General features: G+C 44.2%; 1 protein-coding gene across 1 annotated transcript in view; it reads left to right on the forward strand.

Annotated features, from left to right (window-relative positions):
* Nucleotides 1-21,487, forward strand: part of TTC22 (tetratricopeptide repeat domain 22) — a 154,290-nt gene extending 132,803 nt beyond the window's left edge. Inside the window, exons 6-7 of the mRNA XM_078670243.1 lie at nucleotides 11,163-11,315; nucleotides 20,497-21,487. Coding sequence (XP_078526369.1) covers nucleotides 11,163-11,315; nucleotides 20,497-21,027 — 684 coding nt within the window. The 3' untranslated portion in view covers nucleotides 21,028-21,487. The remainder of the gene's footprint in view (nucleotides 1-11,162; nucleotides 11,316-20,496) is intronic.
* Nucleotides 21,488-22,996: the final 1,509 nt, after the last annotated feature.

Genomic DNA, 22,996 nt, shown 5'->3' on the forward strand with positions numbered 1-22,996 from the left:
TTTCTCAAATTTGCTTGAAAATTCACCATTTGTCCACTCTTTTTTCTAAGAGTTCGGGCTCGCTCGCTACGCTCACTCGCTACGGTGCTCAATGAAATTCATTTTCCGCCCTACCACTTACAAATGTCACCAGCCGCCACTGAGTATTACACAAATTTAACTTGGGGGACACATTCACAACATTGGTAATGTCTTTATACTGCTGTCCCTCGGCGAGAGTTAGGGCTGGCGGTTCTTTCTCCTCTGCCTTCTGCTTGAAACAGGGTACGAGACAGGGATGCCCCTTGTCTCCCTCTCTGTTCTTACTGGCAATTGAGCCATTCCTATACCACATACGACACGATTCGAACATCGCGGGCATCCCATTTGGGGACTGCACCGTGAAACTAACAGCCTATGCGGATGATGTCCTAGTGATGTCGGAAAGAGCAGAGGAAGCCATTCCCGCACTTATGTCCGATATTGAGGATTTTTCCAGGGTCTCAGGATACAAACTAAACAAAGATAAAACGGAGGTCAAACTCCTGAACAACATAGGTGACAAGGGCATCATTGGAGACTCCGGTCTAATGTGGCAACCGAAGTGTTTTAAGTATCTGGGATTGGACTTCGGTAAAGATCTGATATCCACCCTGAAAACAAATGAGGAACTAACCCTAAAAAAGATATCGACGCTGTTGGATGGTTGGTCCCCCAAATTCCTCTCCTGGTGGGGCAGAGCGGAGACGCTCAAAATGATGTCCACTCCGTTAGTAAACTATCTGGCTAGCATGCTCCCCATGACGTTCTCGGATGACTTTGTTACTAGGGTGGATAGGCTGTTTGGTGGTTTCCTGTGGCGGGGCAAGAAAGCCAGGGTATCACTGACGAAGCTGCAATTAGCAAAAGATAAAGGCAGCCTGGGTCTTCCTTCGTTCAGGAACTATCAGACAGCTTTCCTGTGTAAACAGGGAACGCAGTGGTTGATAAAATCCCCGTCTTACACTCCAGTATGGGTTGATATTGAGAAATCAATTACGGATCACGTCCCTCTCGAAACCTTGCTCACCATGGACCTGTCACACCTGCCTCATTCTAAATATATAATGTTAAATACTAGGCGAGCCTTGCTGCGACTTGATCAAACGCACAAAACGAACATGACATTTAAAACATCATCCTACATGTCCTTATGGAGAAACCCATATCTTAAGCAAAATGGTAAAAGTCATTATTGGGATGCCTGGTCCAAGAAAGGCATTAACATGGCAATGGACCTGTATGACGGTAAAGACCCGCTCCCGTTCTCGATTTTACAAAGAAAATATGACCTCACTCCTATGGATTTCTATGAATTTCTAAAAATCAAGGCGATATTGACAGCTCGTAATTTCTCGCCCCATACACCGTGGTTAATAGCTCATCTTCCACGACTTGTTTCTGCGGGTCACTTTGTCTCTAAGGTGTACAAAATGTTACTGCCCTTACCTAAGAAAGCCCATAGAAAGGTGGAATTGAAATGGGAAGCTGAACCCAATCTCACCGGGATAGGGTTTGACTGGGAAGTGATACATAAGACGGCTCTAGCCCACAAAGTGTCTCCCATCCTATTTCAGACAAAATATATGCTTATAAATAGGGCATTTTGGACCCCGGAAAAGCTTTTTAAATGTAACCTAAGGGATACGCCTACATGTTGGAACTGTCATTCAGGCTCTGGTGATCTCGCACATATGCTATTCAATTGCCCTTCTCTAGAAATATATTGGGGAAAAATATTTGACTGCATTCACCACATTTTCAAGATAAGGCCTGCAAAGGAATTTGTTTATGTCATTCTGGGTGCGCTTGATCCACAATTGCCATATGATCAGGATCGTCAACTTTTAGACTTAATGCTAACGCTTGCATGTAAAGTGATTTTATGCAAATGGAAGAATGCAGCAGAGGTGAATTTCAAAATCTGGCAGGAATGGCTTTCATTCCTGAGAGGTGCACTCCAGGAGTCTACATGGAGGCCTTCTCATAAGAAATTATGGAAATCATTGGACATATCTTCCTTTCACTATGATCCACCTTGAGATAATAGGGACTATCGTGTACTCAGAACAGCTTTGGTTAGAGTGTGATCAAGGGTCAAGCCCCTTTGGTGGTTTAGATACAACATTTAAGTGCATATATAATGATACCCCTACTGACTTCAACCTTTGCTCCCATGCATTATGTTTGTGTGTACTTATATGTCGGCTATGCAAGCAACATGTGATGTGATTTGATTTTCTTTAGATTTGTGTAATTGTCCTTTAACGATATCATCGAGCCATCTATGTAACGGAAGACTTACTGTATTGTTCTTTACTTTTGTTTCCTATTACAATCTCAATAAAAATGACTTGAAATAAAAAAAAAGAATTTCCTACAGTACCTTGGAATGGGGTAATGTATACCCCACACCGTGTTCCAGAAACAGGAAGTCTTCTCTCTTCAGCGGACTTCTCCCTTCAGCAGGCGGAGGAACAGTGCAGCCCAGAATCGGCAACTGAAGACATGTGGGACGTCCTCCTGACTGGCAACTCCTCGCGAGTGTAAAAATGCGAACCCAGGCATAGTCTGTAAAATGTATTCAAGTCAGCAGGAGCCAAAACCACCCTCTGGGAGCACACCAACTGTCCCCGCTCCCTTGCATTCCAGAATTCTCCCTCCACAACCTTCTGTGCATTCTTCTGGTGCGTGTGGATAATGGCACCAGAAAATGTAAAGAATGCAACCCAACAGGTCCCATACTCAGCATTCGCCCTGGTTGGTGCATTCCAAAGAACTCACACAACAAGGCCTGCTTTCTGGCCCAGACCTTGGGCATCCTGATTCTCAGAGCATTCTTAAGAGAGCAATTTCTCTCACATTTTGAAATAGTTTCTTTCCCTTCCTCTTCCCAAATCCTAAACAAGCATTGAAAATGCAATAGGTCTCGCAATAGAAGAGTTTGACATTTTTCGTTTTGCATATGGATGAGTGGCGTTGCGTGGATGAGTGGCGTTGCGTGGATGAGTGGCGTTGCGTGGGTGAGTGGCGTTGCGTGGGTGAGTGGCGTTGCGTGGGTGAGTGGCGTTGCGTGGGTGAGTGGCGTTGCGTGGATGAGCGGCGTTGCGTGGCTGAGCGGCGTTGCGTGGCTGAGCGGCGTTGCGTGGCTGAGTGGCGTTGCGTGGCTGAGTGGCGTTGCGTGGCTGAGTGGCGTTGCGTGGGTGAGTGGCGTTGCGTGGGTGAGTGGCGTTGCGTGGGTGAGTGGCGTTGCGTGGGTGAGTGGCGTTGCGTGGGTGAGTGGCGTTGCGTGGGTGAGTGGCGTTGCGTGGGTGAGTGGCGTTGCGTGTGTGTGTGGCGTTGCGTGTGTGTGTGGCGTTGCGTGTGTGTGTGGCGTTGCGTGGGTGAGTGGCGTTGCGTGGGTGAGTGGCGTTGCGTGGGTGAGTGGCGTTGCGTGGGTGAGTGGCGTTGCGTGGGTGAGTGGCGTTGCGTGGGTGAGTGGCGTTGCGTGTGTGAGTGGCGTTGCGTGTGTGAGTGGCGTTGCGTGTGTGAGTGGCGTTGCGTGTGTGAGTGGCGTTGCGTGTGTGTGTGGCGTTGCGTGTGTGTGTGGCGTTGCGTGTGTGTGTGGCGTTGCGTGTGTGTGTGGCGTTGCGTGGCTGAGTGGCGTTGCGTGGCTGAGTGGCGTTGCGTGGGTGAGTGGCGTTGCGTGGGTGAGTGGCGTTGCGTGGGTGAGTGGCGTTGCGTGGGTGAGTGGCGTTGCGTGGGTGAGTGGCGTTGCGTGGGTGAGTGGCGTTGCGTGGTTGAGTGGCGTTGCGTGTGTGAGTGGCGTTGCGTGTGTGAGTGGCGTTGCATGTGTGAGTGGCGTTGCGTGTGTGAGTGGCGTTGCGTGTGTGAGTGGCGTTGCGTGTGTGAGTGGCGTTGCGTGTGTGTGTGGCGTTGCGTGTGTGTGTGGCGTTGCGTGTGTGTGTGGCGTTGCGTGTGTGAGTGGCGTTGCGTGTGTGAGTGGCGTTGCGTGTGTGAGTGGCGTTGCGTGGCTGAGTGGCGTTGCGTGGCTGAGTGGCGTTGCGTGGCTGAGTGGCGTTGCGTGGGTGAGTGGCGTTGCGTGGGTGAGTGGTGTTGCGTGGTTGAGTGGCGTTGCGTGTGTGAGTGGCGTTGCGTGTGTGAGTGGCGTTGCATGTGTGAGTGGCGTTGCGTGTGTGAGTGGCGTTGCGTGTGTGAGTGGCGTTGCGTGTGTGAGTGGCGTTGCGTGTGTGTGTGGCGTTGCGTGTGTGTGTGGCGTTGCGTGTGTGTGTGGCGTTGCGTGTGTGAGTGGCGTTGCGTGTGTGAGTGGCGTTGCGTGTGTGAGTGGCGTTGCGTGGCTGAGTGGCGTTGCGTGGCTGAGTGGCGTTGCGTGGCTGAGTGGCGTTGCGTGGCTGAGTGGCGTTGCGTGGCTGAGTGGCGTTGCATGTGTGAGTGGCGTTGCATGTGTGAGTGGCGTTGCATGTGTGTGTGGCGTTGCGTGTGTGTGTGGCGTTGCGTGTGTGGCGTTGCGTGTGTGAGTGGCGTTGCGTGTGTGAGTGGCGTTGCGTGTGTGAGTGGCGTTGCGTGTGTGAGTGGTGTTGCGTGGGTGAGTGGCGTTGCGTGGGTGAGTGGCGTTGCGTGGGTGAGTGGCGTTGCGTGGGTGAGTGGCGTTGCATGGGTGAGTGGCGTTGCGTGGGTGAGTGAATGGTTAGCTGTTGCTTATGCGACGTATAGCACTTAATACTAAAGTAGGCAGACCTTCTTAGCCTTTGTGAGAATAATAGCAAAATAAAAATAAAAACCAGATCAAGTCAAGGACGCAAACGGCACCATGCTATTGTTTATTTACTCAGATGATTTGCATAAAAATGTAACTTGTGAGCACGTTTCTCTAACTCTCCAATAATCCCATTACAACACTTTGTACAAATGAGATTGGGACTCATCCTTCCGAAGTCGAGAAAAATGTGTAACGCTGTGTTGAAGTTAATTTTTTTAATTAACAAAATGCAAATAATGTGGAGAGATTTCAAGTGATTCAGGAATGGGCGCCCTTGTAAAGAGAAAGTACGGCCGGCCTGGGCAGTGATAGGGGAGGAGGGAGGAGAAATGCGAGTCACGGCAGCAGCAGCCTTTGATGTGCCTGCCGGCCGGCCGTGAATAATTAGGGGGTGAGAAATGCGCTCGGAGGGCTGCCTTTGATGTGGTAATGCGAGGCAGGCAGGCAGGCGGCTGGTGGCATTGTGCACGCGCTTTTTAGGGCTTGCGCAAGCGCAATGACCTAAAAAGCACATGCACTTGAAGGAATCGCCAGTGGAATCGCCAGTGGATAAACACTGGATAAGCCCCTATAGAGCTTCGCCAGCTATGCGCTGAAGCGCATCAGCAGGCGAGCCCTAAAAAGGATAAGGAGAGAGATTACCTAGATTTTTGTCAAATCAGTGCGCAGGACAAATCACTTAGGGCCATATTATCAAGAAAGGCCAATACATTATCGCCACTTTTATCGGCAGGAAACTGCCGCTAAAGCGGCGATAATGGGCTTGATAATATGCCCTTGTGAATTCCCATAGAAGCCCAGGTTAACACCAGAACGTGGGCTTCTATGGGAATTCACAAGGGCATATTATCAAGCCTATTATCGCCGCTTTAGCTGCAGTTTCCTGCCGATAAAAGCGGCGATAATGTATCGTCCTTTCTTGACAATATGGCCCCTAATCTCCCTGTGCCTGAATGTGTCCTTGTGTAACGTAACCAGTGCTCAAGTAAAGCACTCCAATACCTTTGGCTCGAGTTCGCCCTATATAAATCTGCAATAAAAAAACAAATTAAAAAAAGCAACGCTCTGGCTTAGCTCGAGGTCCTTCTGGAACTTTGAGCTCAAAACAAGCTACGATTTCAAAGGAGGACATATGGCTTTTTGGCTAGAGTTACTGACCATGCAACAGGGGGAGCTAGGTTTAAATCCTGGCCTCGGCTCCGCATTGTATGAATGTTGTTAAGCGCTCTGTAAAACTACCAAAAATAAAAGGTTAATTGTCCAAGAATTAAGAGCAAAGCATTCATTTTTGATGTCGGAAAGACATACTAATCTAGTGGCCGAATTGCACAGTGTGAATCTGGGATCAATCCAGCTTTCTTCCTTGACCAAATTGTGTGATCTTGGGTACAAGTTTAATCTGAGCCTTCTTTTTGTTCATTATCACATATGAGAGCGCCTTCAAATATGCATGTTCTGGATCTGCACGGAACAAAAACGCCTCTTGTGTTTGCTTTGGTAGCCTATAATGTTGCTTCATCAATAATAAGGCTTTTGGCCACATGTAAGGTACACATAACAACTGACTTGCCTCTAGGACATGTTTAACCCCTTCAGCGCGGGTGACAAAGCCAGCTCGTCATGGGCGTTACCTGCGCTGCGCGCATGACGAGCTGGCTTTGTCACAATCAAGCCATTTTTCAAATTTCAGCGCACAGCAGGTAAACGCGGTAGCGCGGAAGCGGTTAAAAACTCGCTTTTAACCCTTTCCGTGCGCGCATCGGCCCCGCCCACTCATTAGAACTCCTGCACCGCTGTGGAATTTGCGCCGCGGTTAAGGAGTTAATAAATAGCTCTCAATGGATGATATAATTCGTTATACTGCTGTAAAACTCTTCGGCATGTTTAATAAATACACTTATTTACATTTTGAAGACATCTTATCATATTCTAACTTGATTTTTGTTGAATGATTTATCAGCCAAATATTTCCAAGGCTCGGCTCGTGCCCGGGATCGTAGAGCCAGAGCCGACCCTTGGCTCAACTCTGGCTCGGCTCTCTGTTACTTTGTGTTACAACTCACAAAGGTGGATATCATCTCCCTGTTGCACGCCGCCTTTGGGACGGGTGACTGGGTACTTGTCGGAATTTTTGTTCATTTTGTTAGTGGTGTACTATAGCCTCGAAAGGGTTTTATTAGATTGCCAGTTTCATTAATTTAGCGCAAAAATCACCGAGGTGTAAAGCCAAATCGAACACATTGCCCCATTTTCAGTAAAGTTCACATCGGTTCTACACTCAATTTTCATCTTCTTTAATTCTGATACTATTGCAAATATATTCGGTTGCTAGACCGAACTTGTTCACATTTCAACACTTGATCATCTACTGAAAGCAGCCTTCTCCTCCAGTAAAAGGTTCAAATTGTGTATCTATACGCATGCTTAATTCATTAATGTGTTCTGAACAATGTGCCCTTACCATTTTTGTTTTTTATACAAACCCAAAACCTGCAGTGGAACAACGAGTTTTTTCTTAAAGTTAGTTGTGTCTTGAAATACCCATACAAAATCCCAAATAAGACCATTATGCACACTCAGTCTGATAAATGACACACTGTCACAAACTAAATTACCCAACACAGCCACTCAGACACATTTTATTGCTATTTGCAGTTTTCTAATCAGATTAAGCGCTTCTTCTAAGGCCTCAGGATATCAGAAATCTGAAACTTGATAATCCCTAGAGAAAAACGCACTGCCAGAGGCAGAAAGGAACACCAGGGCCCTCTTCCAGGCCATCAAACACTGCTTTAACCCTCTTCATTCAAGCATGTCTAGTGCAAAATACAAAAACAGGCATTGGCAAAACCAGTAGGTCTGGCATTGGCCGGCAATCTATTGGCTTTACCAATTTTTTATGTTTTTGTAAATCTTTATAGCAAATACAAGAAAAATGGCAGCTGGTGCGTGCTCACGCGTTCGTATGCACAGAAAGCTGTATTTGAATGTTTTGTGATAAAGGTTTACAAAAACTGCCTATGTAGCTGTCTTTCTGTTTGTATACAGTTGAAAGGTGGCCATCTTGGAATGGATTGAAAATCACTGCCACAAACATGGCAACTGGAAGCAGTGCATTTATGGGTCAGGGAACTGCCAGACTTCTTAAAGTTTAAAAATATTATTAAAACATTTTTAAAGATCTTTTTTTTTAAACACGTTTTGGCCCGTGTTTCTTGCATTAAAAGGGGCTACTTCCTCTGTGGGTCACAACTTTGTGCTTGAGCAGAGTCACTCACAGATAAAGTAACCAAAGGCTGATGTGGGCTAACCCAGTGCCCTATGCTGTGGCGGGTGGATGCAAAATGTGAATGACACTAAAGCAGACCAGTGGATAAAGATGGCTGACCGAAAGTCCCTACGAGTAAGTAAAAAGAATATATATTTATTTTCAGTAAAATCTAAATGTTTTGATTAACACCAGATCCAGTCAACACCGACATCGTACAGTTCAGAAATACACCAGCATGTCTGATGTGGTGTTGAGGGGTGAGAGGTTGGGTAGTGAGTGGTAACATGTCCTTCCCTTGATCGATCAGAAGAAGGAAAAGAAATGTCTGGATGAGAAAACCTCTAGAGTGGAGCCTCACAGCTGAAACTGGTAAACAAATGGATCGGAATTGGTAGGCTGTGCTTGGGCCTTTTCTGGTGCATGGCAGTACTTTCCTGGCACCTGCCTCTTCAGAGGCTAGTGCAGCAGAGAGGTAAGAAGTAATTCAGTGGCCCCAAGTTTAATTAGTTTGGTGATGGGATACCAAAATGTGTTAGGTATGCATATCATTAATACAATGCAACAGGTTATTTTGATGTCGGTATGCATATCATCATTTTAATTCATCTGCCCAAAAAATCGAAATCGTTTTTGGATGGTGAGTAGTTAACATCTAAACTAGATGGTTGTTGACTTGCACCATCTACTTGTATGAGTTAGCCTTTGGGACCATGGAATTTAAAGGATGGGTGGGGCAGGCAAAACCGCTCTGAATATTTACGGATACCTCTGCATATTAGAAAGTTGCACAGAGCATGTGACTTTAAACCTTGGCATAGGAAGATGTATTCTCATTTGAGGTCATATACCCCTTGAAGAGGGTACACTAGCCATCTGAGGTAATGTGTTTCCATGGTGAGGCTGCATTGGGCATCTGAGGCTATATATGTGCTAGGGAAGCTTTACTAGGCAGTTGAAGAATATCTGCGTCTTGGAAGGCTGAACTTGGATTGTGTAGCTAAACTGAAAGAGCACATTTGGCATTTGAGTCCCTGTACTTATGCTTGGCTGGGTTGTACTGGGAATTTGAGACAAGCCATGTGCATATGAAGTCTGCCCTGGCCATTGTGGGCCCCATCATACCTGAACAAGGACATGCTGCACATTTGCAACTAAACCTGATGATGGATAACCTGCACTGGTCTTTTCGGTCTGAGCCCTCTGTGTGAGTGCCCCAAGGTAAGGTTATAAATAGCACTTATAACAAGTTTCCCCTAATAATGGGGAATATCATTCAGATTTTGGTGCATACCGCTTTAAAATCTGCACATTCCGGTAATTATCAACTACTTTTTTCCTTTAAAATCCAGGAGGTTCGACCTGCCAAAATTCAGTATGGGGATGTAGACTTTATCACACCCAGTAATGCCCGGGGGTGATAAACTCTACATAAATTCCAGCCATTTCTGGCTCAATTGTGCATCAGGAGGCTGCACTGGACATGTTATGCTGAAACTGTACATGGGGAGACTGCACTTGGAATTTGAGGCTAAACCTGAAATTAGTGAGTGTGTCATAGGAATTGTAGGCTACACCTTAAAACAGTGAGGGTACAATGGGAATATGTACTGGAGCTTATGAGGCTATAGTTGCATTCCTGGGTCTGCACCAGTCACGTGCTGCCACACCTGAGCTTATAAGATATACCTCTGCATATCTTGTTTTGCTTGGACATGGGTTGGGTGTGGCGAGCCATTTTAGGTTATATTTTGCCATTTGAAGCTTGGCATATTATTGTTGTGCCTGTTTACTATGACTTTCTAAGGCCATTGGTGGATGACATAGGTGCTTGTGTATGTGATTAGTGGTACTAGGCATTTGATTTTTGTGTTTTAGCATTTGAGGTCGAAGTGTGCAAACAATGACAGTATCTAGGTATGTGATTGCGCATCTCTGGCATATCAAGTCTACACTCCTATTGTATCATGGCAACACCCTACCTAATATTTGGGTCTTTGAGTAAAATAAAGTTTTACTTACTTTAGTAACGAACGGTCAGATGTACTAAAGGATTTTGCAGTTGCATACCTTCCGTTTTGCGAAATCACTTAGTTTGCCACCGCAAAATCCCCATTTGTAATGTTCAAAACTGAGTTGGAGAAGTTTTTCCGACTTGTAAAATTGGTTTTGCAACCCATACCGAACCTCAATTTTGAAAGGGTGTTCCTTCGAAATGAATCTATGTATCAGTGGTTTGCTACTGCAAAGCTAGTTCCAAAGCATTGACTGATTACCAACTCCTCAAAGGAGCTGGTAACCAGTTTGCAAATGATAAGAGGTCTTCTTGGGACCCCTCCCCCTTTGGGATTCGGGTTGGCATCCTCAGGTGGAGTTGGTAGTGATACAGGGTCACTGCTTACCCCTTCTGAGTTTATCTTTTAAAAGAAGCGCTGATTCCTTTAAGGAACTCAGGCTGCTTTTGTTTTAAAAATAGTTTGCTGATTGCGAATGCTAACAGGAATGATGGCCTGCTATCCCTTGGAGGCCACCATCCTTGTGTTTGCAGCTAATCACAGGGTGTTGCAAACTGCTAGCTACATAATGAATATCGATTTGTCACATTGTTCTGAGACCTCTTGCAAATGGTGATTTTGCTATCTGACGAAAAGTCCGTTTGCAAAATCCAGTTCAACTTGCAAAAAGTCAGTGCACAATTTTCAACAACTTTTTGCCATTGCAATCTTAGCACATTTGTCTCTTATTTAGGTAGTTTATTAATCCTGGACTCTGATTGTTTTGAACCGAAATAATGTCATGAAGTTCAAAGGTCATGTGACATCACGTCCTGCCGTTTCATCAGGTTCCCTGCGATCCCACTTCTCATGAGTTGATGGGGAAAGCAGAAGAGTTGGCTGGGTGATACTGCACATGATATTTAGACTACTCCTGATATTGTGGTGAACGTCCTTATTATTCTCAGCTTTCAATGTGGCACCTATCTCAATCATTGCTTGTACAAGCACATTATAATAAACAAGGACAATATGAATGAATATATGTGTCTATAAGAAGTGTTTTTGTTGGAATTGAAGTGATTGTTGATGAAATCAGCCTGACAACTTCTCTTATCTCTAGATTTATATCAGGATTTACATCAGAGACCTTGAACGTGTGAAGATGGGCGCTGGTGGCCTGCCAGAAAGGAAGAATCTCACAAATGCCAAATCAGATCTGGAAAGCATTTTAAATGTTTGTCCTTGTCTCAAAACATACTTGGATATGGGCCAGGTAAACGCAGTGCTATCTCCTATTTCCCTCTGTTATATTATGTGTATTTGTAGAGCGCACAATTAACCTTGGAGGGCATCCTAGCGTTGATACGCAGATGCCGCCTAAGCTGTGTCAATGCCATGTGTAAGTGAAGAGCCAGTGCTTCAGTTTTTTTCAGACCTCTGATGAAGCAGCTCTGATGTAAAGGGGCAGTTTGTTCCAGGCTTTGGGAGCTGGTAGGCAAAGGCTCAACTTCCAGCTCTGTGTATGTGGGGGTGTGGGCGAGCATTAGTCCGGCTGAGTGGATGTGGCTGGTGGGTGACGGAAGTTTATGCAGCTGTTGAGGTAGGCAGGGCCAAGATTGTGCAGGGCTTTGTATGGGCGTTTGAGTATTTTGAAGGGTACATGTTTGTGGATGGGGAGTCAGTGGAGGTCCTTGAGGTGCTGGGTGATGTTGCAGGGTTGAAGTCTGAGTGCAAGTCTAGCAGCTGAGTTTGAATGGTCTGAAGTCTTCTGATCCGTTGGGTGTTAGAGCGTGTTGCAGTTGTCTAGCTTGCTAGTGATGAGAACCTGGGTGACGGCCCTGTGTGTGTTGACTGGGAGCCATTTGGAGTTTTCTTGAGCATTTTGAGTGTGTGGAAGCAGGACGCTGAAACTGCATTCGATTGGCTGGTCATGGCAAGCTGGTCATCGATCATTATGCCAAGGTTCTTTGCTTGGTTTGCTTGGGGTAGTGGGTGGGCCCGAATTCTGCCTGCCACCAGGTGGAGTTCCACAGCCATCTGTCTCTGCTGAAGAGTACAAGTTCCATTCTGTCTGTGTTAAGGTTGAGATAGTGGGGTTTCATCCATCTGGCGACTTCCAACATGTAGGAAGTGAAGTTGGTTCCAGTGCTCAGTGTTTGGTCGGAGTGGGAGAAGATGAGCTGGGTGTCATCTGCATTGAAGATGTTGATTCCATGGATGCGGAGGATCATGGCGAGTGGGGCCATGTAGGCATTTAGAAGTGTGGGGCTGGTCGATAATTCTTGCGGAACTCCGCAGAAGAAGGTGGTGGAAGTTGAGGGGAAGGGAGTCAGGCTGACTGCGTGCAATCTGTTAAGAAGGAGCAGATCCAGCACACTTAATGTTTTTTATTTTTCTAAATGCTTTACCATGCAGAGATCTCCACCCTGGCTGTGGACTCTCACTATGATAAATTGAAGGATTTTTTAAAAAATTAATTTAACTGAAAAATAAATACTACAAATATGTCTGTGTTAAATATTAATGCAAATTCATTTTATATTTACTTTAAATATAGAACAAAGTAAACATTTCTAAAGCACTATTAAATATATTAAATTAGAACAACTATTTTTCTGAAATATGAATAAAAAAAAGAATTCCCAGCTAAAGAAACTTTTTAATGTGCATTAATATTTATTAATTGATGTATAGAATGAGTGAACATTTATATCATTATTTTTAATAAAAAGTATTGTTACTTTATTTTTTAATTCAAAATAGGTTAGTAAAATATTTTACAATTAAATAATAAACATGTACTATTTTTATATTTTGTTAACATTAATGTATATTGTATTTATATCTGTAACTATTTTAAATCATTTAATTTAATATTATTTCCTATGGGGTTTTATTTTGAGTCCTTACCTCCATTATTCACTATGGGAGTTGCAGTACCAGTTATTGACCATGTGTAGTGCTGGATTTACTATTATTTTTTCTTTTTAGTAGTAACTTTCACTCAGAGTTTGTAAATGTCAAAAAGTAGTAAACGTACTCAAAAGTGTAAGTTACCATTGTGAATCTGGCCCATAGTATATTACAAGGAGACTTCCAGTGGGAGTCACATGAGTTTATAAAACAAAGAGAATACACAAGAGCCAGAGACTGAGATAATGAGAAAGGAAGACCACAGTCTTCAGTTGTAACAAGAAAGTAAAAGTATCAGCTCAGCAACCTAATCAACACTTTCTCATTTCAAGAGCCAAGATGTGATAGACTCTAAGCATTATAGACTTTCGTTAAATGTAAGCACTCTTTTCAAGTTTAGGCTATATGGTCAGAATTATGCAATATTTGCTTGATGTTTAGAAAAAACCCTTAAAAACTGAGATTGGTGGCAAGGTTAAATGTATTTGACTAACTCATCGGGACTTAGCTGCTAACGTCCTGTATGGGTGACATTGAGCCTCCTCTGCATCTCTTTTCCAGCTCTCAAAAGCTTCTAATGTATAGGCGTGAGCACTTATTTAGACCTCATTTGCCAGGTAGTATTAGTGGAAAGTTAATGCCCTATTAGCAATTTTTGTGAAATTAATGTATATAGTTACAAATTGTCTGCTTCACCTTCTGAAACATTTAATACATTGTGTCCTATTGATTACCATTAAAGCAGCCGAGTCAGGCATTGGACCACCCATGCTGTATAAACTAGAGCCTGTTCAGTCATATACAAGAGCTCTGGGCCCCTCAAACCAGCTTTATCATTATCACTTTTCATTTTATAAATAGGACCATTACGCAGGTAGCTGAACAATACAAGATTGTTTCAGGTGTACATCCAAGGCAGTAAAACTCCCCCTCACTTTGATCTATATCCCAAATTGGAATGAGCTACCATTTGAGAAAAAACAGCCAGCCAGTCAGCTACTCAGGAGAATGGTCTCCTTTAGGAAATTCTGACATTTCCATCCTTTCCTCAAACCTTTATTTAGTCTTTTACCTTCCATCCTTCCTTCTTTCGAACATTACTTCTGTCTTTTTTCCAGCTTTCTTTCGTTCCTTCCCGTTTTTCTGTTGTTCATTTCTTTTTCTCTATCAGTGATCATTCCTCACTTCTTTCCATCCTGTCTGTCTTTTTCGTTCATCCAAATTTCTCTCAGCCCTTACTTCCTTCTGTCCTTCCTTTCCCCTGTCATTGATCCACCATTCTGTTTATTCCCCTCTTTCTTTAAGTAAACTCATTTATTAGTCCACACATTCATCCATCTCACCTTCCAACCAACAATCTCTCATCGCCCCTCTCTTCCTCCTCCATGTTCTCTTAACCATTTTGTTCTCCCACTCTACAGGGCAATCCCACCATCCACCTTCCCTTTTACTTCATGTAAGTCACCCCTAAGGTAGGCCAAAGGCAGCCCTCGGGGCAGGGTGCAGTGTATTTAAAAGAGAGAGCATGTGTTGGTGTGTTTTACATGTCCCAATAGTGAAATATTGCTAATTTCGGTTTTCACTACTGCAAGGACTATCTCTCCCATAGGGTAACATTGGGATTGCCTTGAAACATCTTTTACGTGTAATTTCCCATTGGGAGCTGAAAGAGATTTGGAGGTTTATTTTTTTAATTTTTTTTATTTGACATTTATTAAGCGCACAGCTACCCCCAACGGGGTTGTCCCGGCGCTGAGGAATGCAGGAAGGAGTGGCAGTTGCTTGTTTATATTATTGATTTAGTGGGCTGAAAATAAAAAGGTTTTCAGTTTGCCCCTGAACTGAGATTCAGTGTCAGTCATCCTAAGACTGATGGGCAGAGAGTTCCACAGTTTGGATACTGCCACTGTGAAGGCTCTACCACCCTTTCTCGCAAAACGAAATCGGGGGGTTGACAGCAGGTGAAGGTGATTCGATCTGAGGTTAAGAGTGGAGTGCACTGGTTTTAGTCAGTGACTCAGGTATTTGGGCCTTTCCCATTAAGAGCTCTAAAGGCTAGTATCAGGGCCTTGAATTTAACGCGAGCAGTGATCGGTAGCCAGTGCAATTTCTTCAAGTGGGGGGAGATTGAGTGACGATAGGGGACTTTGCAAATTAGCCTGGCAGCAGCATTCTGCACAATTTGCAGTCTGTGAAGCAGGTAGGCAGGAAGTCCCACGTACAGACTATTCGCGTAATCCAAGTGTGACGTAATTAGAGCATGTGTCACTGTTTTCAGAGCTTCCTTGGGAAGAAAGGGGGAGATTTTTCTTATCATATGAAGTTTCCCAAAGCATGCTGAGGTGACTTTCTGAATCTGAGTCTTAAAAGATAGGTCGTTATCAAATTGAACTCCGAGATTGCGGGCCACCCTCACTGGGGCAGGTGGAGGGTTGAGTTCCACAGGCCACCATGTAGAGGGGGGTAGGGGAATCGTCTGATTAAAAAATAGCACCTCAGTCTTATCCGTATTTAATTTTAGCGTGTTTGAGGTCATCCAAGCCACGATATTGGAAAGACAGCTTCTGAAATTGTCGAAACCTGAGGGTGAGTGATCTTTAAAAGAAAAGATAAGCTGAGTGTCGTCAGCGTACGATATCACTCTTACCCCCAAAGACTCGATTACCTTTGCTAGGGGTGCGACATAGATGTTGAAAAAGAGGGGGCTAAGAGCAGAACCCTGGGGCACCCCGGAGTCAAGTGGTTTCCTGTCCCTGGACCAGAAAGGGCGGCACCAGACTTGTTGTGTGCGGCCTGTGAGAAAGGAAGAAATCCAGGCCAAAGGTGTGCCGTGAATCCCCATCTCACGGAGTCTCCCCAGGAGGATGGCATGGGAGACCGTGTCGAAGGCTGCAGACAGGTCGAGGAGCACTAACATAGCTACCTCTCCCCTGTCCACAGTCTCCCGCACGGTCTCTGCCACCTCTAGTAGTGCCGTCTCCGTGCTATAACCGGTCCTAAAACCGGATTGCGAGTCATGCAACAGGTCATGGCTTTCAATATAGTCCGCTAGTTGTTCCTGTATTATTTTTTCCAAAATTCTGGCAGGTTTTGGTAGCAGGGATATCGGGCGGTAGTTACTGAGAACAGCAGGGTCCGCGTCGGGTTTCTTTAAGAGGGGGATAAGAATTGCCTGCTTCCAAGTGTCCGGAAATTGTCCTGATCTAAGGGAGGAGTTCCATATCGATAGCAGAGGTTGCACAATCGCAGGAGCAACTGTGGAGAAAACGTGAGCAGGCATCGGATCTAAGGGTGAGCCTGATTTACATAGATGGAGTTTGCACAGTGCAGAATCTAAGGTGATGGGTTTGAACGCCATGAGCCTCTTGTCCTTGGGGCTGACGTCAGTGAGAGGGGTGACATCCGTATCTGGGTTAAGTACTGTATTAAAAGCAGCATAGATGAGATGAGTTTGGGGTCCCTGAACTCACAATCTGAAAGTACATCTTTTGGTGAAGTTGGTTTTTAAATTGTGTGTTTGAAAATGTCACTTTTAGAAAGTGAGCAATTTCTTGCTTAGCCATTCCGTGCCTCTGCCGGTCTGTAGAATCTACACCTGAGTTAGGATGACAGTTGGGCTCTTGTGCATTCACTCTAGACTTTCACACAAAGGAAGCTGAAGGTATGCCTTGAATATCCTGATAGACCATTACCAGGCTGATGAGCCTTCCTGGGCTAGAGTGATGTGAGGGGTTGACACACCTGAATAGGGCTGTGCATGTCCTCACACAAAGCTGTCTCCACACCCCTGTAGTTTGTCTGGAGTCAGGTGAGGAGGCGGACCAGGTCAGAATTGACCCTCGTATCTCTATATCATGTAATCTTTGCAGGAGCACCTTATGTGACACCGTGTCATACACAGTGGTTAGATTCAGCAGAATTAGGGCTGATGATCTTCCTTTATCCAAGGCACTGCAAAGTGTCTCTGACACCGTTAGGAGTGCAGATTCTGTGCTGTGAGAAGCCTTGAAACTATTTTGGGAAGTGTCCAAAATTTGGTTCTCCTCCAGGAACTTTGTCAATGAGCTATTGACAGGTTTCTCCACCACTTAAGCTAAAACAAAGGTAGAAGAAGGAGGGGATGGTGGTTTTCTGGCTTTATCGGGTCCAGGGAAGGTCTCTTTAGCAAGGGAATTACTTTGGCGTGCTTCCAGGCAGCAGGCACAGTAGCATATGTCAGAGAGAGAATAATGATTTTTAAAAGAATGGAAGTAAAAGATCTTGGAATATTAGGATAGGTTGGGTCTAATAGGGTCACTGGGAAATCCATATTTGACTTGATTACAGAGGGCCTCTAGAGAGGCAAACAGGCACTGCCCGGCAAAGTGGGAATAGTGCTTGAAGAAAAGTGCGAATAGATGTCCTTGAATTTTCCAATGAAATAATCTGCTACTTTGCTGCAGTGTTTGTTAGAGGCCTCAATAGGCTCAGCCGATAAAGCTGGTTTCATAAAGCTATTGACTAACGTAAAAATGTATTTTGCTGGATTCTTGCTAGAACTCAGCCATGGATTTGTTGATCATTTTGTGGTAACATTTTACATCTGTCCCATGGCAGGTATATCATAGGTTTACCTCCAGGCCCGTTCAAGCTCTTTACAGCAAGTTTTTTCAGCAACTAGTGTCTCATTAAATCATGGGGTCGACGTATTCTTTTTGATCAGGGCCTGACGATCGGGGATAAAGACTTCAAGAGTTGAACTAAGAAAAGCCTTTACCTTGTTTAAGGCAGCCTCCACATTGAAGTCTAACTGAGGATGATAAGCCTGAATACAATTCCCAAATTCATGCAGATCCAGTTTCTGCCATTGTCTTTTCAGAATAGTGTGGGTGGCCCAGGTGCATGCCTGGAAGATGATATTAATAGTCATGGGGACCATATTATATAAAACTTTATAAATAAATAAATGGTCAGTCCAGGACATGTGGGTTGGAAAGAAGCTCTCAAATTGTTTGTGAATGTAATCATTAATTGTTTCTTTATTTAAATGTTTATGTCTTGTGATGGTAATTTTACTTGTTATGTTTATGTATGTCTGCAAGTTCTCTAGACAGGTGAATTTGTTTCTCACAGACCAATAAGTGTATTGTATATGTGGATCAATAACCACTGAGAAATTAACAAATGTACAAAATACCGAGAAGGTGGCCGGCAAAGTGTGTAGCTCCCACAACTAATTGGGACAGTTGCAGGTCTGTAAAGTTGCCCAGAAAGTTGGAAACTTCGCTGTCCTGATCTGAGTCAAAGTGTACATTCAAATAATAGTGACATTTGTATGTTTTATCGCTAGTGGGGCTAGTCCGTCTGTGAGTGCTTCTCTAAATGCTTTGAACTGGCCCAAGGGATGGTAAATTGGCAGCCCTGTAAAGTGAAGAAGTTGTTTAGGGAGATTTTGAAATGGGCAATCCTGGATTGTGCACGCGGGTAGACTACAACCTATAGCCGCTTTGTACACAATGGCTATGCAACCTCCTCGGCCGTTGGTTCTGTTGCATTTTTAAATATTTTAACCGGGGGAAATGCTAATGCTCTGCGACTGTGGACTGCCCAAGCTAAGTTTCAGTAAGAAACAATACATCGAGTAGGTGATCTTGGATAGAATCAGAGAAATTAGCATAATGGTCAACTAAAGAATGGCAGTTGACGCTGAATAATTTAAAGGAGGTGGCAGTTTTCATAATTGTTTGTTGATGCAGTGATGCAGCATGTGTTTGGCTCAAATCCGTAATTGTTGCACCTAAATGCTTCCTCCTTTATAGCCCAATAGTACAAATAGTTGTTGTGTGGGGCTTGTCTTAGGAGCGAAGCTTGGATGCAAATAGACTGTCCTATTTTGGCTGGGAGGGGCAGGTTTCCTCCTGCTGTCCAGGCACGGAAGGGCGCAGACGGGCTTGCCTTTGGCACGACTTCAAAGCTCTTTTTAAGCTCGATGCTTCAATTGGGATTTGGCATGTAGACTGCAGACTGAAATCAAACTGGCAGCCCCACCAAGATGCCCAAACGTCCCTGCTGTTCCAAAGTGCGAAGTGCAAATACAGGTCGGTTTTAAAGTTAAGACAAATTCAGTTGTTTTATAAACAAATATAATCGTTTTAAAAACACAGTCTGCTTGATTAAATTCCCCAGTTCTTAGTGCAAAACGAGGTCAGTTGCATAAAATCAGAGCGCAATTTTAAAAGATGAAGGGCCAGATGTAGGTAATCCAAATTTACCGAATCTAAAATACCGAATTTAACCAATTTGGTATTTTAGAATCGGTAAATGCTATGTAGGAAAAAATTTGGTAAGTATTACCGAATCGGTACGATTCGGTATTTACCGAATCGGTATTAACCGATTCGGTAATTCCCATTCATTCCTATGGGCCTGGAGGCCCATAGGAATGAATGGGATTTACCGAATCGGTAAATACCGATTCGGTGATGGGGGAACACATTCAAGGGTGGCAGGGTGTCACATTGACACCCTGTTGCACCCTTGAATCGTGCATGTGTGCACATGTGGCACACATACACACCCTAAGGGCATGTATGTCTGCCACATGGCACTTTTGGAAATGCACAAAAATGCTTTACCAAAGGTTTTCAATATTTTTCACCAACTTTGAGTTGGTGGTAAATACCGAATCCTTAACTATGCAATTCACTCATTTGAGTGCTCCCTACATTGCAGATTCGGTCATTTGCATATTCGGTAATTTACCGAATTGGTATTTTAAGGAATCGTAATTTACAGATTCCTTAAAATACCGATTCGGTAAATTACCGAGTCTGTAAATTGGCCACCTACATCTCAAAAGCCTAATACCGGTCGGTAACGGCCGAAATTTGGTAATTTCGGCCATTATCGACCGGTATTAGGCTACCTACATCTGGCCCGAAGTGATTTCGCTTATATCGGAGCAATAAAAGGCAAGGTTTTCTAAAATAGAGGCTGAAGTTCTCAAAGGACAAGGTTGTAGGGCTAAGGTTGCTGAATACAAACTGATGTTGTCTAACCCTGGCCAGCAATTGTTCTGTCTAGTTATGAAATAGATTATGTGAGCTTGGCTTTGTTTCTGGTGAGAGTACAGTTGTATATCACCGCTTGCATATCCACTACATACCAAGTGAAATTTAGCTTGTGCCTCATCCGAGAACCTTAATAATTCGGAGTTTGGCAAAGAAGATAAAAGGTCTTCAATTTTCAATGAAAAAGAAAAAGATGTGTCTGGACAAGTGCCATTTAAACCTACAGTGTAGAAGATATTTGCTATTGGGGATACTATTCATTCTCAATTATCATTTCACTTGAGATTTGCTTTACAATCTACAGAGGCCTAGTACTCCTCCCTAAAGAATGATGTGTTCTCCGAGCTCACTAGTGATACAACCAGGCCCTCTGAAATATGAAATGTTGAGTGATTTTGTCAGAGAGGGCTCAATATCTTAGCAATGTTAAGAAACATTTGATGGGTTGAACTCTTTGTGTCTTACAGTAATTCATGTTTCATGTCTTTGAAGGTCTGTTACTACATGGGTGTTGATGCCATGCAAGAACAGTTTCTGGTGGATGAAAATGCCCTGAACGATGCACTGGTGTTCTTTGCGAAAGCTTTGGAATTTGATCCTGGAGACACCTTACCTGAAATTCAGCTCCTCCGAGGAAAGTGCTTGAGGGTTAAAAGTGAGGAACTTAATGCTGTCGAGTGCTTCAAGCGGGCAATAGAACTGGACGACATTGGGTCCTCGCACACTGAGAGCTTTCGCTGTCTAATGGAAACTCTTCTCACTCTGTTTAGTCAAAAAAGGATGACAGCCGGGACCCTGATAAAAGAGGTTGACGTCTGGGTGAAGAAGGCTGAGGAGAAGTACCCCATTGTGCGTGTCCGTCAGGAGCTACAGGTGGTTTGTCGGAATCATACAGTGGAGATTGTTGAACTATCTAAAGCAATGATCGCCATGGGGAAAATGGACCTAGTGAAACTCTTGCTGGACACAATGAAAACTGACTTCAGAAAGCGCAGGCTAAGTGATCGAGCAGCATCGTTTTAAAAACTAGCGTGCAGCCAAAATATCAAATTATGAAATGTTATTATTGTATTAAAAACCAAGGATTTTGTTGCTTCAAGTGTTCTTAAAAAGGTTGAATCAAAAACGACAATACAAAGAAAATACCTTTAAGCCAATGTTTTTCACTTTCAGCATGTGCTTCAACTTGTTAAGATGGGTGATTCAATTATAATGTGGCTGTGATTAAATGAAGCCCTGACACAGTCCAGCTATGAATCTAGCTCCCCATGTCAGCAGAGGTCCATTCCTTAATAGGAAAAAGCCTTGCCACCCGTGATTTCATCAGCAGACTTCCAAATGGAGCAGGGTTCTTCTGGCCTTGCATCTGCTACCTGGTCATCACATGTGTCATCTGTGTTCAATATAATCTTAGAATAAACCAGGAATTGTTATATTGTATACTACTACATACAAAATTAAATTACAATTTGGTTCACTTCTCCTTCCTCTTACCATGCAAATTATATTCATATATCTCCAAGCTATCTGGTGGAGCCTTGGGTGTGCACTATTTAATATTTGCCGAAGAGGTAACTATTGAAAACATTGACAAACTTTTCACTTTATGTTCAAAATACACCTTGATATAAGATCTGCAGCCCTCTCCTTTGGCAGTGCTATGGATTTCGGGAAGTAGGGGAGTGAAAGGGTATCCCCCCTTATCCGTTGAGTGGACACCAAAACAAAGCTTCTAAAAACACTAGTGGTATCCACCATTTTCTGTCTGGCACCACTTCTCGTGCAAGGCATTGCAGTTCTCTGCATATAACTGTGTGGCAGCCTGCAGTATATTGATGCACATAAGACAATCACAAGGTACATTTATGCTCTGGATCAACAGCGGTGTATGGAGTCGCTGCACCACGACAGGGTATGTCTTAGTCAGGAGAGAAAGATGCCAAAAGGAAAAAAGAGAGTCTGCCCCCACCCCACTCGTCCCAATATTCTCAATTTGGAGGTTTAAAAAATATGCTGAACAATGGGTCACTCGTATGCTTCCACTCTGGATGGCTCTGGTCACCTACCACTACGATTCTGTTGCCTAAGTTGGACTCAGTGTAAGCTAGTTAAGGTTTGTATTTGTATTTGTATCTGGGTTTTATATCGCGCCAACTCACGGACAGGTCTCAAAGCGCTTCTGACCGAGTACAGCAACAAGAAACAAGAAGGGAAGATATGGAATATCGGCCAATCTTACGGGGATGTGAACGCGTCCTTGAAAAGTAAGGTCTTCAGGGATTTCCTAAAGCGGAGAAGATTGGGTTCTCTACGAAGCACCTCCGGCAGCTTGTTCCAGATGGAGGTAGCTTGGACTGAAAAGGATCTGCCTCCTTTAGTTGCCAGTTTAAAGCGTGGGCAGGATAGCAGAAAGGAGTCGGAGGATCGCAGGGCGCGTCTAGGTTCATACACTTCCAGCCTATCTTTTATATAGGCTGGGGCCTGTCCATGAATTGCTTTGTGACAAATGCACATTCTCTTAAATTCGACTCTCTGCTTCATAGGGAGCCAATGTAATCTATAAAGCAGGGGGGAGGCATGGGTCCGCCTGGGAACTCCGAATATTAGGCGGGCTGCGTCATTCAAGATAACTTGAAGACGATTGATGGAATTTTTTGGGAGACCTAGGTATAACGCGTTTCCGTAGTCGATTCTGGACACTATTGTGGCTGAAACAATAGTTCGGAGCATATTCATTGAGAGTAGGGGGACGAGCTTACGTAGCTGCCTGATCAGGTTGGTACAGGAGCCAACCACAGCGGACACTTGGTTGGTCATCGAGAGTTCCTGATCGATTTTCATACCGAGGCTCTTTACACTAGGGCACGGTTTTGGCGTAGGTCCAAGTTCCTGTGGCCAGAACAGATCGTTCCAGGGGGAAGTAGAGGTTGAGACTACGAGGACTTCCGTTTTGTCTGGATTGATTTTTAATAAGTTGGACGACATCCAATTT

Source organism: Lissotriton helveticus, chromosome 1_2, assembly GCF_964261635.1.
Source record: "Lissotriton helveticus chromosome 1_2, aLisHel1.1, whole genome shotgun sequence".
In the NCBI taxonomy this organism is placed as follows: domain Eukaryota; kingdom Metazoa; phylum Chordata; class Amphibia; order Caudata; family Salamandridae; genus Lissotriton; species Lissotriton helveticus.